The sequence below is a fragment of the Xiphias gladius genome, chromosome 18, assembly GCF_016859285.1.
Source record: "Xiphias gladius isolate SHS-SW01 ecotype Sanya breed wild chromosome 18, ASM1685928v1, whole genome shotgun sequence".
Classification (NCBI taxonomy): Eukaryota; Metazoa; Chordata; class Actinopteri; order Istiophoriformes; family Xiphiidae; genus Xiphias; species Xiphias gladius.
The window spans coordinates 25,635,930-25,653,738 of NC_053417.1; the positions used below are offsets into that span (position 1 = coordinate 25,635,930).

The 17,809-nt window shown below is 42.5% G+C and overlaps 1 protein-coding gene across 3 annotated transcripts in view; it reads right to left on the reverse strand.

Annotated features, from left to right (window-relative positions):
* Positions 1-1,583: 1,583 nt before the first annotated feature.
* LOC120803316 (teashirt homolog 2) overlaps positions 1,584-17,809 on the reverse strand; it is a 101,134-nt gene continuing 84,908 nt past the window's right edge. For all 3 annotated transcript variants that reach the window (XM_040151665.1, XM_040151663.1, XM_040151662.1), the window contains one exon: positions 1,584-4,698. In XM_040151665.1, coding sequence (XP_040007599.1) covers positions 1,652-4,693 — 3,042 coding nt within the window. In that variant the 5' untranslated portion in view covers positions 4,694-4,698 and the 3' untranslated portion in view covers positions 1,584-1,651. The remainder of the gene's footprint in view (positions 4,699-17,809) is intronic.

Genomic DNA, 17,809 nt, shown 5'->3' on the forward strand with positions numbered 1-17,809 from the left:
CTGTTATAAAATAGAGATTTGATGGGTGGAGGTAATTGAGGACTTGACTGCTCGGAAAGAGATGAATTGCATAAAATGTTTATGAATTTAGAAGGCAATTATTTTTAATAGCCTTGAAATAATAGAGCTGGAGGAAATATGTTTAATTGTTATGATACCATCTTGCAGCAACAGCAGCGGCGTTCACAGGAAAGCAATAAAGTCTGACAAGAAGATATATCTTTGAGGTGTATCTAAAAGTCATAGGGTGAAAAAGAGAATGCAGTGCACTGTACAGTATGAGGATGTTGTCCTTTGTCTCACAGAGGTTCCCCGCGGATTTAAGAACTTGTAACAGATGAGAAAGATGGAATTTAAATATAAGATAAGTGGTTAATGCTTTATTTTATGGGTCCGTAATTTCTGAATATTCTCCTGATGATTTCCTGGAAAAGACCTGCTGTATGTAATTTAGCTCTAATTATGGGGAAAATGGGAAATATCCTTGAAAGAAAGGCTCAATTTAAACAAAAGTTTACACTTTATTCTCCACATACATTGAATTATATCTTTGCCTGAGGCAAAATATCACATTTTTGCATGTTCAGCTGACATAAAACTCTGTAGGATTCACTGCAAATGAACTGGAATATTTTTAATTCTACTTTCCCTGGAGTGAGTACCAAATTTTTACCCAATTTTTCTAGGAAACTTCCGAGATAACTATTTATAAATTACCTACTTGATACTGATGTGAAAATTAGATGTCGAGTATACTTTGTTTGTGTAATATAAAGTATATACGTATTGTTCATCGTTTCATCAGTCCGTGTATGAAACACTTAATATCTAAATAATTTTTAAAACATATTCACGCCGATAACTACACATACAATTAAAGAAACAAATTGAAAAGATAAAAGAATACAAGCTGTTATCAAATGTTAACTCTTTATTTGAATAAGTAAAAAAAGGTGCAGGTATCACAGGTATCATCTGTCTTGCTGTTATCGTTGTTGCATGAAACGCACTTTTTTTTTTTTTCTTCTAAAATATATTTACATGTGAAATATCCTTGTTTCCAAACTGTCTAATTATTTTTGAGTCATGTACAGAATCCGAGTCTAAACTGGTGATTAAACATTTATTAAAGTGCTTTTTTTTTTTTTTCCTCTTCTATCATTGCAACACAAAACATCTTTACATAGCAATACACTGTACAGGTCGGCATGTGTGTTATCATGTGTCGGGCTTCCTGTTTTGACAGCTGCACATTTATGCAGGTGGACTGTATCACAGAAATTGTAAATTACAATTAGTTAATTATTTTGTCTTTGAAATACAATTGAAACTTGACATATCATACAAATAAATAGTAGTCATAGCCAGGGCTATTGCATGCAAACATCAGCAATTATGTTTCTTCAAGCAGTAATACATTTCATTACTGGTGATGCAATTGAGCAGGGTGCAAAAGTATCTCTTAGTGTTTCCTTATACAATTTCTAACCAGTGTGTCTTTGCTGTACTCCATGAAATGTTTTAATAATGATGCACACTACACAACGCTAATTGGAAAAATGGTTGAAATATCTGACCCGTGTGTTAAAATTAAAAAAAAAAAAGAAGAAAAGGAAAAAAAGTGACAATAATATGAAAAAAAAAACAAAAACTACTCCTTGTCCATTTCCACATATTGCGAATGGTTGTCGGGAGATTTGCTGTGAGTTTTGCTCAAATGGAGTTTGACTGCGTGATTACTCGCAAATGTTCGACAGCAGAGCTTACATTTGAACTTTGAGTCAATGTCTTCCTCTGTGACGAGAGCCTCTGTGGCTCTCACACTGAGGACCTTTGACAGTTCTGGCTCCTCTACTTTCGTCTGGTGCTCTAATGGCATTTTGCACATGTCTTTGATTTGGAACCCAAGATGGGATTCCAGATGGGAAATGAATGTGGTCGGTGACCTAAACTGGGAAGCGCAGTCATTGCAGTAGAAAACAGGGTGGCCCGTGTCCATGTTCTTCAGAAATTTGGTACCTCCGGTTTTGCGCAGTTGGTACTTTACATTTGCTAACCAATGGCTTATGGTGGTCATGGACAATCCAGTGAACTTGGAGATGTGCATCCGTTCCTGAGGGCCGAGGTCTGAGAGTAAGTATTTGCCCTCAGAGGTCTGGAAGAGGCTGGAGGCAAACTGAGCTTGCAGGATGAGAAGATGGCGAGGATTCCAGTTTGACTGTCTGCCTTTACGCTTGTGGACGGAGTACACCTCGGCGGACACATCCTCAAAGCGCCTGACATCTGATTCCAGTTTCATAGTCGGGATCCTTGACGGTATGGAGGGTTTTGGCGTTGTGGCTTTTGGAAGAACTTTAACCATGTCAGCTATGTCAGAAAGAGCATATTTCTGGGGCATCGGGGTGGAGGGCTGTAGTAGCGCTGAAGTTGGCTTGCTGTGTTTAGATTTCGTCAGGTCTATTGGTTGGTCATCACTAACGAAGAGAAAGGTGTTATCAGGCCTATTTCTCATAGGATTTCCAAGCCTCAAAGCTGGTTTCTCGCCGCTACGATTAATGTCAGCAAAAACAGACTGGGTGTGAGCAGATAGTTTATCTAGTCTTGAGTTATTGGGTTTATTTGCTTTGCCCAGATGATTGTTCAGAACTGACTGCAGCGCACTAAGAGGGTTTATGCCAAGTATATCTGGAGTGTCACTGAGAGGCTCTGAAGTAGTGCTGCGTCCATTGCTGGCAGAAGGGCTCGGTGTCTTGCCTCTGTCAGAGAAATCTGGGCTCAACTTCCCTTTGATCGCTTCACTCCCTTCATTCACACAGTCTGCATCGAGCTTTGAAGAGGAAGAGGAATCATCCTGACAATCGCTGTCATCATTCTCCACCAGATCAAACTTAATATTCTGACTTTCTTTACCATCGCTAATGCCAACCTTTTCTTTTTTGATGTCAACATTTTTATGCTGTCCCTGGGGAGCCTCAACTCCCACCGCGTCATGGTATAACTTCCCCTTTGGGGCAATCGGTCTCAACTTGTGGTTAAATGTCTGCTTCAGCTGAGCAGGGGGAGATGCAGATGCAGAGAGAGGGGCACTTTTGATGATGCCAGAGAGCTGATAGGCAGCGTGAATGCTCGGGTAAGCACTCCAGCTTGGTGTCCCTGTTTGAGCTTTATTGATGGCAGAGGCCACTGTGTTGGCTAAAGATTTAAGAATGTCCCCTCCTCCACCCGAGTCCTGTTCAAGATCCTCCTCACGGAGATAAGGGTACTTAAAAGCCCCTTTGCCTGCCTTTTGATCCTCACTCTCTTGCTTGTCATCTTTAGCTTCAGTTTCTTCCATTTTGTCTGATGTACCTTCCCCCTGGCTACCCTTCTCACTCCTCCCGGGGGAAGCATTTTTTGGAGACACCTTATCTCCCTCAGTGTCACTGGCAGCAGGCTCGGCCAAACCCTGCATCTTCTCTATGGCCAGGGGGTCAAGCGCTAACTGTTTACCCTTTTTAGAGGCTGAGTTTGTGACTTTGATGAAGTGTCCAGTAACCATCATGTGTGTGGTGAGCTGCTGAAGGGTGTCATGAGAGCTTCCACACTCCATGCATTTAAGAATCTGAGACTTGCACGTCTCAAACTGCCACGTGTAGCTCGCGCCGTTCTGATAGCCGTAGCGATTACTGTTAGCATTTGAAATGGTGGCGGCCCGTTGTGCCTCAGTGTAGCCAGATACACCAGTCGTAGAGTCAGGGGAGCAAGGTCTTGCTGTTTCAAAGGCCCGCTTCTTTGCTGGTGGCAACAATTTGGGTGTGATTACTGGGATTGGCTCTTTTAAAGGCACTTTTTGGTAATGCTTAGTTTTAATCATATGGACGCTCAAATCCTGGAGTGAGTCAAAAGAGTGGCCACAGAACATGCACTTCAAAACTTTTTGTGCATCCTCCTTCCCTTCCATATCTTGCAAATTTCGTTTCCTAGATTTAGAAGACGAGGCCGAGGAATTGCTCTGTTTGCTGTGATTGTTGTCCTGGTAGTGTCCACTCTTATTCATGTGGACTGTCAGCTCCACAAGAGTGTCATAAGCTGCACTACAATCCTTACAGCGAAATCGGCTGGCTCCGGTGAACACTGAGCCGCAGGGTTTGGTGGTCTGCCTGTACAGGTGGACAGAGCTAAAGAGGTTGGGTTTGGACACAGGCTTTGGGGAGAGTGTCTGCTGCAAGGTCTTTGAGAGCGCATCCTGGTGCCAGTCAAACTCACTTTTGGTGCTTCCGTTGGTGCTGTCACAGTTGGCTTTGCTGGTGTTTTTGGCCATTTTCAAGTCCATTCCTATCCCCGTCCAGTAGGAATCAGAGAGAAAGTTTGCATAGGCTGCCCTCATTTTCTCCAAGCTGCTGCCCATCTCCTCTTTATGTTTGAAGCTGCGACTTTCATCATCCCTCTGGCTCTCAGGTGGCGAGGAGGTTTTGAAATCCGAGAGTCTGTCACTGGCATCGCTAAGGCGTGACTCCAGCTCTGCCTCTTGATTGGAAAGGACACTAATGGGAGAGTTCTGGTTGCTATAAGTGTTAGTGCTCTTGTTGTCTAGCTCTCTGTCCTCAGACACTTTGGGGCTGGTCTTCTCTGAACATTCCTCCTCAGTTTGAGTGTCGTTCTCTCCGTCTTCCTCAGCGATGGAATCCTGAAGAACAGCGTCTTCATCCGGCATGTAAACTAGAAAAGGAAGAGACATAGGAATTAATGACATTAAAACACACCGTATAACGGCAGTTTAATGACTTCATAATTTCATTTACAAGGTACAATATTTGGACAACCCGCATACAACATCAAATATTAATTTTTTTGTGAGAAGCCATTTAAGACAGTATAATGACGGCTGGTTTGTGCCTTGGAAAGAGAGCATAGCTGGTCATAATGTCTTTACTAACAGACTTGCTGCTGGTCCAACAGCACCATGTGATTCACGACAGGCCATTGACTTAGTGCTGCGTCAAAGGTTTTTCTGGCCTCAAGTTGAGATGTTTACAACAATCAGTGGCCACTGAGTGACAAAAGGAAATTGATTCTTCTAGGGCCTGTTAAGTGTTATTGCAAATGACCTATTCCATAGTGATTATGGATGTCACAAAACTGCAATGAAAATGTAAGCCTTCTGTTCTGGATAACATCTCAGCCTCCCTGAAGCTACATGTGAGGAATGGCTCAACACAAACTCAGATATTCTAATGTCCCACATTACTCTATCAATAAATTAAAAGGCTTGACTGAGAAAGATGAGGACACATGACTTCAACAGACATTTAGCCACTACCGCAAGGTTTCAATATCCAGCGATTCAACGTCGGTAAAACTGGTTTTGTTGACAGCAAAATAAAAATACGTTGCAAAAGTGAACGCTGATGCTGATGAAGAGGTCGAACGTGCTGAAGATGTTGATCATGCAAAGCCGATTCAATTATCACTGTTAAAACTAGACAATCATACAAAATTTCATAAGATTACTGGCAATCTGTCATGTCATTATATTTTCTTGACAGTCTCATAAACAGCAATTACTTCTTTCATTATTCACCTGTTCATTCGCCCAACTCATAGAGCACAAACATTATTGCTTCAATTAACAGATAATTAAACAACAGTATTTCTAATTGACACATTTCCCATCATCCAATTAGTGGAAACTCTGACTCAGCATAGAGGGTTTTTCATGTGGCTGCAGGGCCTGCTTGACATGATATGAACGCAGCTAGAGAAGATGAAAATGTCCTTTCTGACAATAACTATTTCAGATTATTTTAAATCTAACCACCCGGAAACCCACGTCAACACTATCACAACCAATTTTTTGCAGAAATTTTCAAGACATCCTGCAATAAAATGCAGTTTGTCAGTGTTGTCACATATCTGAGATATTTTCCGCCTCATGGTCATGCTGGAAAATGTGCATTTTGGGAGAGACATGGCTGATGTGTTCTGAGTTAAATATGAATAGGACATAACAGCCCTGTCCAGGCACTTATGCATTTCATGTGGTTAATATTTCTTTTCTGAATAGAGGGCACTCCATGAAGGGATGGCTGAAGCTGAGCACTCAGGAGTCCTACACTGAGCGGCCCGTAGAATGTCTTCCCCTTCTTTGCCTTCTGAAAATAAGACTTTTTTTTTTTTATCAATATTTCAAAAGTGCCTCAAGAGAAACCCTGGAGGTGAACTGCTTGCCAGCTAATGGATGGAGATGGAGACGGGATTCGGACTCCCAAAACAAACACGGAGAATGGGGCCTGGTGAACAGGAACCTGCACGCACACACACACCCACAAACACACACACACACACACACACACACCCAAGAGCCCCAGTGTGCCGTGACCTTGATCCACCGCACAAGAGATGTTTTGATTGGCCCACTGAGATCAGTGATGGCCTCCAAAACACCCTTGATGCTAAGGGAGAGAGTTGTCAAAAGCACAGGGGTATGTTTTATTTATAGTCTTATATATAGTATTCACAGTGAAGGAGAACACCAATGGCTATGACAAGCTCCCAGTTGATGTCCTCTCTCTTCAAAGTCATCACTAAAACTGAAGGACTGGTAAGAACGTCCTCCAAAGTGGGGAGATGAGCATTTTTCCAGTTCAGTGGCGGTTAAATAGAAATGGCTCCTTCTTGTACACCCCACCATGTAATGGCTATTACCTGCATATTTTATATACCTTAAAATTCACCAATACATGCCATTCAGTATGACCGACACTATTAGTAAAATAAGTGCGCAATTCACAAAGAAGGGCTAAAGCACAGTTTTCCTGGAAATAAGCACTTACACGCAGTTATATCAGTTTTAATGTGAATGTTTGTGTCTTATCTTGGTATTTGAGGAAGGAATTGACAGAGATTAACTGTTGCCCTTCCTGCTGTTCTGTGCCTTTCTATCAGATGCCCTAAGTAGCAGACATCCAGAGGCACCAATTAACCTTCTGGCAGGGATCACTCCAAGATACCCGCATGTCTAACTCTGCGTCTCACACCATTTGTAACTGTGCTCTGCCAGCTCTTGGTCTACCACAGTGCTGCCGCCATGCCAAGCTGCATTACTTTTTAATACGAGATTAGATTCAAGGACAGTACCGCAACAACGCAAAACACCTCCAGAAGATCATTATATAATGACAAACAGGTTTGTTAAGAATACAGAATAAACTGCCAATATGCTTCATAAAACAGCATTGTTGAAAGTATAAAAACGTGTGCGTCACTGTGTAAAACAAAACTGAAGAACTGCAATTACATTCGCATTCTTTTCAGAACATAGAGGGGAAAAAAAGTAAATGCGTGCTTTGAAAATGTTGTCTCCGAGTCCGCACAAGGCAACTCCCAGCCTAACTAGCCTTACAAAACAAGAGGCTGGCATGCCTTGCCTGAGATTTAGCATGTCATAAACTGCTGTAAAGCCTCCAATCTGTGTCACTACAAATTTATATCTTCAGACAGAGATATGCAAAGGTCAAAAAACCTGAGGTGTCCATCATAAATCAGGCGGTTGAAGTGTTTATAACCTTTATCCGTTAGAACAGACTCTTGGCATAGCAAGGCCTGGATTTACAGAAGCAGCAGTCTGTTTTCGGAGCCAAAAGACTTTTTTTCGCTATATCCAGAGAAACCAGCAAACTGCATAGGAAATAGTACATTACATGTACTGCTATATTCATGGCAGCGTGCTGACCAACTGGATTGGTGCTAGAGGCTTACATGACAACATATTTGAGACTCAACTTTAAGCATTAATATCTTCATAGAGCACAATCCCTCCTCCCTTGTTGAACTGAGTCCATTCAAAATGTGTCAATCATTTTAGAAATGTGTGTGCTAGCTGTGAAATGGCATTCTGTTTCCAATATTAACACACCGGTAGAAACTTTTGTAATGGTGAGAACATCAACATTTATCCCTTGGAAGGTCAACATTTCCTTCATTAATCTGACAAGCCACAGAGAGTTAGCAGCCCGAGGAGCTTAGCTAATGGACAGCTGCAATACCCAGCGCAGGACTTTGTGAGTATCCGAGGTAACACTATCTTCAGAGAAGATTGGGTAATTCATAGGTGCCAGTGACAGGTCCGCACGTCTGTGCCACTTTCCCCAGTGCTCTCCGGTTGTCTCAAGCTACAGTTTTTGCTGCTCGCAAATCAATATCCCTTTTTACTTCTCATTGATTGCCTAGCGGTGGGACCAACCTAAGCAGTACTGTTATGACATTTCTAGATTTCCCCCTGTCCTTGGAACAATCAATTACACGCGTATGGCAATCAAAACCTCTTTGCAAAATGAACCTGCACCATGACATTTTCATCTCCTGGATTTATGCCGTGTAAAGAGAAAAAAAAAAGAAAAAAAAAAAAAGGAGGCCTGCTGGATAGGCAGAGCACACGCTAACAACGCAGGTCAGGATCACTGAACAATCCCCAGGCTGTCTCAGTAACTATCATCTGTTTCCCCTTTCTGTTTTCACTCACATGTGAGCAATGTACCCAGTTAATTGTGTCTGTACATCTAAAAACACTAAGTCACTGTACTCATCCCTTGTTATAAATAGGTGTGAAATGTCAGTCAAAAAGTGCTTGGCGTACAAAACATAATTCCAAAGTTATGAAGATCTTTATAAAAACAGGATGGTGCGCTTATAAAAGTCAACACGATGTGATTTCTTCAGCGAGCTATCATTAGAATGAGACACACATGTCACAAGGTTTAATATTTGACAGTGATATCTGACTAACTCGGTGAGCAGTAAACGTCGAGATCAAACAGATACGTCGTCAGACATCCTGATGATAGTCCTGATGACACATCTGAAGTTAATTCTGAACTGAATCACATGAGAAATGGCGAAGTGCTAATTCCGAGCCCCGCAGCCATCTGTAAAGATCTGTAAACACCTCTCTCTTCATTGTTCCCTGTCAGGAAACAGTCTCCCCGAGCCCAAGGACACTGCAGAGTTAAGAGAGAACAATCACACTCAGTCTGCTCCCTTTGACAAAATTTGTCTTGAGGTTAATTGATATCACAGGGAGAAATAGTTTTTGACTTGCTTTTTAAGCAGGAATGTGTCATTTGTTCCCATCTGACCCATTATTTCATTTCATCACTTTGGTGTTAAATGATTCCGATGATGCCCGTAAAAGACTTCCCAACTATGCAGACACACCGTAGCTGAGTCTATATCATGTTGTGTTTGGAAGGAAATGGTTGTTAACCCTGTTTTGGAACACACTATGGTCAAGACAAAAAAAGGACAAAACATAGATTAGATACTGAAAAGTGGGTTTAAAAGCAGCCACGAACTCCCACAAAGTGGTTTTGTTGGATCTTCCTGAGGCTTTGACAACAATTCATGAGATGGAAACACTCATGTTAATTTTTGTATGCATGATGGAGATGTTACTTAAAGCGCATTACTTACTTCACTAAACACGAGCTATTCATGCAGATAAATGCCTTGCTTTCGTACACACTCAACTTTAATATTTAATAATCTAATATAATCAAATAATAACTCGCAGCTCCAAAAAAAAAAAGAAAGACATGGACAACTTGAGGACAGATTGTGAACACAGCAAATGGCACAATGTGCTCAGATGGACCCAGAGCCAGATTAATATGATAGGATTGCAAATATGACACCATATCCTGCCATCTGGCTGTTCATTTGGGCAAAAATGATAACAATAATTATGGCAATTAATCAAAAATGTTTTCACAACCAACATTCTGTTAACTAAAAACACGGAGAACTTTGGAATGCACAATCAACACACTAATAAACACATAAAATAAATGACGGCGGCCACTCCGAGCTGCACAGCCTTGGAACATGTTTAGTTTGGGTTATAAGGGTATTTTTAGTTTTTGACACAAATGTGGGAATTTTTCTAAAAGTCTGCCCTCGTACGTTGCATGGAGGCTAATCACGATATTTACTGAGTCACATCAGATTGCCCTGCTTAGCTCCCGGAGCCCCCCTCCCCTCCACGATGTCACAGAGCGAAGCTGCTCCTTTTGATGCCTACTAGAAGCCTCTGCTCCGAGACGCATCAGTCGGCCCGCTGCCTAATTGGAAGTGAGCGGTGGGAGAGCATTGCAATCTGCACTCCAGCACCTAAGTCATCACTTTGAACGTGCCACAGCCACCGCATCGCATGCAGTTGCCTGGTGTTGCGTCTCACCAAAGGGTCCCCTATCAGCACCGGCAGAGACAATTATACACAAGACACTCCCTTCCTGTCTCGTAGACCTTTACCAAGACCACACAGCCAGGTGGGTATTTGCTATTTGTATATCATATATACTTATATACACGGCTAGAACAACTCTAAGGCAAGACATTTTTAAAGGGCTGGTTCATCCTGCTTTAAAAAAAACCCACATATAGACACGCACATACTTTCGGTTTTACTTGTCCAGGTTTTGAGTCTCTGAGATTTTTTTCTGCAGTGGCGGAAAGAAAATACGTACATTTACTCAAATACTTTAGTACAAGTCTGAGGAACCCCTACTTCACTTGAGGATTTCCGTTTCGTGCCACTTTACACTTTAACTGCAGCGATTTTTATGGGGAAATATTGAGCTTTTTACAACGGTTATTTGACGGCTGTAGCTACAAGTTGCTTTTCACGTTAAAACATATGACCAGTTTAAAATATGATGCATTGTTATAAAGCAAATTCCCCAGTAGTGCATGAAACCAGTTAAAATGAGCTCCACCTCAATCACCTACAAACTACTGAAGAATAACTTACATTTTAATGCATCAATAATAATCTAATTATACGATACTATAACACTGAAAGGAGCCGTTTTCCATAGTAAGAACTTTAACTTTTGATACTTTAAGTACATTCTGCTGATAATTTGTCTGTATGTTTACTTTTTTTTTTTACTCTTAATGGAGAATTTTATTAGTGTCATATTGTCCCTTTCAGTCCGGTGAATGATCTGAATACTTCTTCCTCCACTGTAAATCTGCGAGCACCACGAACACAATTCCACCGTGTTGAGCAGATGGCATCTGAAATCTCAGATACAGACACCTGCAGACCCGGGGAAAAAAAATCCCAAACTGTGGAAAGTGAGAAAATTTGTGTCTTTTTTTCTTGGAATTTAGATGAACCAACCCTTTAATTTCTGGCTGCTGAGTAAGCTGTAACGTGCTGTTTTGTATAAACAGTAACAAATACCCTGTACACAGCATGACTGCCTTCTATTCGTCCCGTTCTGCTATCGAGCGAAGGTAAATAAAAACAATTTGGCGAGCATAATGTAGGATAACGTTACTACCGAAGGGGCTTAAAAGCCTCGGTGTATATTTGTCACATTAAAGGTGATCTTTTCTGCCCTGACTGATACAAAGTTCCAGTTGGCGGAGCAGAAGCGGGGCGGCTTCGGCGCCACTGTGTTTTCCACTAGCAGGGGGGAACAGCCTCGCGCCGCTCTGTCACTTGGTGTCTGAGGAGCCTCGTGACACGGCTCTCCAGGAGCGACATGATGAGGTCTGATGGTTCCTTTCTGCAGAATAGCAGTTTACCCCTCATTCACCCTTATCAGAGAGAGAACCCACCATCTTACAGTACGCCACTCAAACCGCCTCGCATATTGGAGCTGACCAGTCGAGCAAACAGGGCGGTACTAATAAAAGACCATCTTGCTTCGGTTCAAATTTCCCTGATTGACTGTCAGTCAGGAATGTTTGCGTGGCAGCAGGGGGGAAAGTGGGCCATCGTTTAAAGGACCACTACCTTGCACACATAAGGCCTTTGTTCTAGTTTTATGCGATACTGAGTGAAAGGTATGATGGCCCACACTCTAACGCACCTAACACGCTGTTTGTTTTTGTTTTTCATGCCCACTAGCCCGGCGGAAAAAAAGAGCTTTTCCAATTCAACCATTCATTGTCTGATGTTTTTTAAATAGGTGCTCCATCATATGATTCTGCTTTATTTTGCATCTGAGGGGCAATATCTAGGATTTAATTGTCTTTAATATTAAATTGGCCTTTTATTTCCTTGTGATCTTGTGTTATTTCATGATGTAATATTAAATTATCAAAAAAAAAAAAAAAAAAGAAAGCAGCCAGAGGCAAGTCTCCTTCACTCTTTACTCGATGGACTGTGTTCCATTTAGTGTTCCCCCGAGATCAGTAGTTGTATATATATAGTACATACAGTCCCTGCATCATAAACTTTGCATGAACCCTAAACACTGGCCCTCCCAAACAACAACAGCCCTCCATCAAGGTCAGGCCTTGATGAATCTGATAGTGCAGCTGGAAGAGACTGTGTGTATTCTATTAAAACAATCTGCATTTCACTAACTCTTCCCACTCGCTCCGTCCCTGTATGGATCTTTCATTAGATTCTGGAGGGTTTCCAGCCAAAGCTTTCCTCGTACAAGCAGTTTTATGCAGTTTTCAGCAGAGGGAGGGATATTTTTACATTCCAAGTTCATTAATAGTAGATTGCCACTTTTTCCCTTCATTAAATACAATGAGGCTACAGAGTGAATTTGCAGCTGAAGCGTGGTACTGTCAGTTTTCTAGCGGGACCAAAGGCTGCAAGCATAAAGGGAGAGAAGCAAGCCAGCCAAACCTGGAGCTCTGTGGGACAAGACGAGCAACAGTAAGAAAGGCAGAAATGCTTCAAAACAGCCCGCTCCCTCCTATTCAGATTCATTTTAATGGCAAATTTGTTGTCAAGTGTCCTCCACAAAATGATTAGGGCCCGCTGTTTTCTGAAAAGTGCAAACTTCTGGATTTGCCTGGTGCGCATTGTCACTTTGACAGCCCATTCTGAGAACAATGGCTGCCCAAATAGTGAAATGTGTTGGCACCCAATAGTTGAAAGTTTCCCCTCAAAACAGGCTTTCTGCTGTTTGTGGGTATTCCGCTGTGTTGATATCTAGATGTTGATTAGAATGAAAAAAAGAAGCCAGTGAATCGGGCTCCCCGGAGCAGGCACATCAAGCATTGTGAGAGATTGACAGTCACTCCATTGAGCCAATTATTTCTGTTCATAAGACCTGTTTCGATAAAACACTGGTTAAAGACTACAATCAATGTTAGAGTGTCTGAGTTAAACTACTCGTAGAATTAACAGAAACCCGTTTTTTTTAACGGCAGAGCTTCCCACTTAGTGTTGTTTTTACCATATGCAATAATTACAAGCATAGCATTGTTTCCAGTAACTGTTAAAGTTGAACACAGTACTTCTCAGAACGAACGCATAAAAGAAACAATGTGAACGTGGTCTATTCCAGGTACATGGGTTATTAGCGTGTGCTCGCATTTTGCCAAATTATCCTCAAGTCAACTACAATAAAAGAAACGTAATAAAACCAGATGCAGTGCCCCGCATGTGTGGGATATATGTTCATTAATACCACACTGCAAACGTATCCGAGCTGTTCAAATATTGCCACTGGAAAAGTCAGTGCAACAAAAACATTTTCTTTGTGCTACATCCTCATTTAGCCTACGAGTCAGCGGCATGACATTTCTAAGGTGGTTCAGCTGTAATGGAGGAGGAGTAGGTGCCGACTGCAAGACGAGTGCAGAGCCTTTTTTATTCATTGCATGGGAGAAAGTGGTTAATTTATTAAAAGAAGGTAGGCGGACGAAGCAGCGGAACGGAACTGATACCCTGCGTGGCTGTAGGTTGTGCACCGAGGGGGAGGAGAGAGGGGTTGGGGGGGTGGGGGTGTTGGGGGGGGGGTTGAGGGAGGTGGAGACCAGAGCGACAGAGGAACGGTTAATGGAAATGAGTGACAGGCTTTCAGAATGATTTACAACGGGTGGCGCTGCGGCAGAGCCGGCGCTTGATGGATGATCCTGAAAGACGGAGACGAACCATAAATCATGTCTTTGAATCATTGACAGAGATAAAGGAGGGGGAGAAAAAGCAATGGCATTGACGTTCATTCTTCCAATAATGTACATTGACGAGTTACACTACGGAGCCTTAATTAAAAAGTGAACACGGGTCTTCTCCCTCTCTCAACTACCCCCCATCCCCTGCCCCCCCCTACCCCCCCACCCCCCACCCCCCCACCATCCGCGGCTACACTCCTCTCTTCTCCATTGCGATATCAGTGGTAATTAAAGATGCAGTATCCCCGGCCCCTGTCCCATAGTCACTTCCTCCGGCTTCCCACAGCAGCCAGATTAGATAAGTACTCTGCTAAAAGCTAATGTCACCCCTCAATAATATCAATGTGGGTCTGGCCATTTTGCTTCCACATCTGTAAACACACACACACATAAAAAACCGAGATGAGTGGGAGACAGGGGGAGAGAGGCTATTTTATTTCTATAAAGGAAAAAACTGAATTTCAGAGATTCTAGGGTTAGGCACACATGAATGAAGAGAAAACTAAACACTAATAGTAGGTTTCCATGTTGGTTTTAACCTACAAAACGGCATTCAAAATTTAACATGAGAGGACTATATGATTTTTCCAATTACCGGGGAATCTTTCTTCATAACATCCCGCTCTTGAAAATTGTGTTGTTCTGCCTTGAGTGCAGATGGCACTTTGATAAACAGGAGGAGCCCTGTAGGAGCAGAGAGCCTGAATGAGTGGCATTCCACATCAGCTGAGCTCTCTTAAAGTGCACACAATAGACCAATGAGGTGAAAGTAATCCTAAACATCTGTCTTATATGTCCTACACGCACAGGCTGTTTGTTCAAGTTCTAGGAGAGACATTAGCAAGAGGGGAGAGAGATGGAGAGAGAGCAGGATATATCAATTCATGCACTAGTTCTCCAAAGGGATTAAGCAGGGCCTCTGTTGTCTGTCCTCCCGCTGCTCTGGCAAACAAAATGGAGAAGCTGCCCTACTAATGCAAATACCCTCTCTAATGACATACTGTAGCAAGCAGGTTTAAATTAATACTTAAAAACCACGCTATATCACCATGGTTGTTTTTAATTATTCAAAAACTTTATATTTATTCATAACGGAGTTTATACGGGGCTTGTGTAGAAACCAGATCACAATGTAAAACTGCTAAAAAATAAAACTCTTTTTTAAAAATTCTTTGTATTTGAGATCAGGATGCAGCGGTTCCCAAGGCCTCGTGGAAGCCCGCTCTGCCCATGTGAGAAGGGACACGTGGTGAAAAGACAGCAGGCCCGGTGCACTGTCCCGTTTGACGGCTGTGCAGGGAGACCGGGGGCAGTCGGTCAGGCCACTCTGTGTGGGGATATTCACCGACAAAAACTGAAAGACACACAAAGCTGTTGCTCTCCCTCTCTCTCTCCATCCCTGTCCTGCTGTGAGAAGACATTTTGGCAAGCTAAAATGGAAATGAATACACAATGGTCATCTAGCACTGAAAAGCTGTAGCAATAATATTTGTCAGGCAAAAGGCTGCCCTGCCCAATGTGTGTGTGTGTGTGTGTGTGTGTGTCCATGTGTGCGTGCATGTTTATGAATGATTCATGCTGCAGCACAACACAAAAGCTCACACTCAGGCTTTGCACGGTTTGAGAATCATTTTCACTTGAAGGCTAGTTGTTCATATCATGTTTGATCGCATCCTTGCATCAAAAACACAGTTTGATGGACAAGGGAAATAATTACTTGTCATTCATGTGTCTGAGTTTCCTCTTCTCTCCTCTTTTGTTGCTGTTAAACATGTTCCTCTGTTAAACACTTTTTCCTCACCGAACTCCAGAAACACTCTGACTCAACTTTCAAGTTGCACTCAAAAATAAAAATGAGACAATTTCACTGAATTCACAAAAGACGAACATAAATCTGTTAACTTCCCTTTTCTGATAACTGACTGTTCAGCTGAATGAAACAAAGGGTTGGGATTTAATGAACTTCTTGGAATCTCTGTCATTAGTGGCGAAAGCCCTCGTTGATCTTAAATGGTCTTAAAAGATGATCCATACAGTAATGAAGCCAGCCCTGCTGCTGGTATGGTGCCCAAAACAGGACATAATCAAAGTCACAGAGGATACGCCGAGGCTACTGTTAACAAACGTCATCCCTCAACTTCCCTGTTGTATGCTGTTTTAAAATTAAAAACTAGAAAAATCTGTTTGTCATTACACTGTAGATCCTGAATGCTTAATATTCAAATTCATAGCATGTGTTTTGGGGCCGTCGGCCGGGACCACAGAGCAGCAGGACAGCTTACAACCTATTGGGTCTTTTGGAAAAGCAGCATGTAGTGTCCAAGGCCCGACCTCCTCCTGACTCTTCTGCCTGGACCACCCTGCTCGCTGTGTTACACTACATGACAGGACGATGCTGCTCAGTCCTTGGACCCATCGCATTGTTTTTCTTGGACCATGGTGAAAGCAAATAGCGGCTAAAGGGCCCCGGCGCTCGCAGTAAAAACCAAAAACCCGTGCAGTCATTCATCAAAGCCCAGACAACTTGCTACTCCCCCACCAACTACCAACCCCCCAAGGCAACCCCCCCCCCCACTCTGGGTTTTAACTAGGACTCTCCAAATAATTCCAGAAATGACAAATGATACTTATATCTCTGGCCTGTGCCGAATCAATAAGCATGCAGAACAACTATCCATCTTGAAAGCTATTGACAGACGTGGCTCGACAGCGGCGGAGAAGCACTCGGTGGCTTTATTCAGGATCGGGACGGGAGGGACGGAGGAAAGCAGGAGAAACAGTACACTTGTTTTTAAATTACAACAAACCACCCAACACTGTTAACAATCAAAACCCTATTACAGAAAATGGAGCATCTGGAGACATTTCTTTGAAAAACAGATGAGGAGGATGCGCCCTCACAACGAGGAGGCCGACTGACCACGACCTCACGAACTGGGACATGGGTTATTTTGACAGGAGCACCTGCACGTGTTTACATGGCAGTTGTGTTCTGAGTATGAGCTGATGGGTGGCGATATGGCCCCACTCTGGTCCCCCGACTGGATCGGAGCAGCTGACAGATAGCACTTCAGAGCAGCTTTAGCTGCAGCTCCCCTTGAGGGGCTGTGATTGATGACTCGCACTGCCACCTAGATCCATTTTCTCCTCCAATCTGACTCCTCACAGGTAGAGTGGAGTCTTGTTTCTCTCTCTCTCTCTCTCTCTCTCTCCCTCTCTCCCTTTCTCATTCTCTCTCTCTCATTCTCTCTCTCTCATTCTCACGCTCTCATTTTTGCAAAGGAATTTACCAGAATCGTACGGAGGAAATAATTTGAACTAAATGCCTTGCAAAGCCACTTTGATACTGAACATTAGAGATCAGAAAAGTAAAGAAAAAAAAACAAAAAACTATGAGATGTTTGCAGGCAAAATGTCATTAGCAGGGAAAATGTTAAGACCCAGGACCCCTGCAGGTCTGAAGGCATTTAAGAACAGTTAGCTTAGCCATCTGGTAGACAATTACACTGGAACAAACACACCGCCTCAGCAAATAAAGCTTGGCTCATCAATCACAAGAATGGCCAGAAGTTGGCCTGTTATTCCCTCTGATTTAATAACCCGATGAACTGCAGTATTATCCACTGCGAGTCTTCGAGTCAACTGGAGAACATCCCAACATTTACCAACAGCACTATGTGTCAGAGAAGCTCAAAGTGTGAATTACACGTTGTTGCAGTGGCAATTACTTTTTTTTTATTTTAAATTTGCAACGTATTAATCAGTTGTAGATGTTATGAAATATTTCAGTGTTTAATCAAAAATTAAAAAAAAGAAAAAAAACCCTGATTGTGTCTCTAAAATTATTATTGTAATTTGCACCAGGCTGTGAAAATAAATGGAAGTGAAAAAGCAAGAGCAAGGT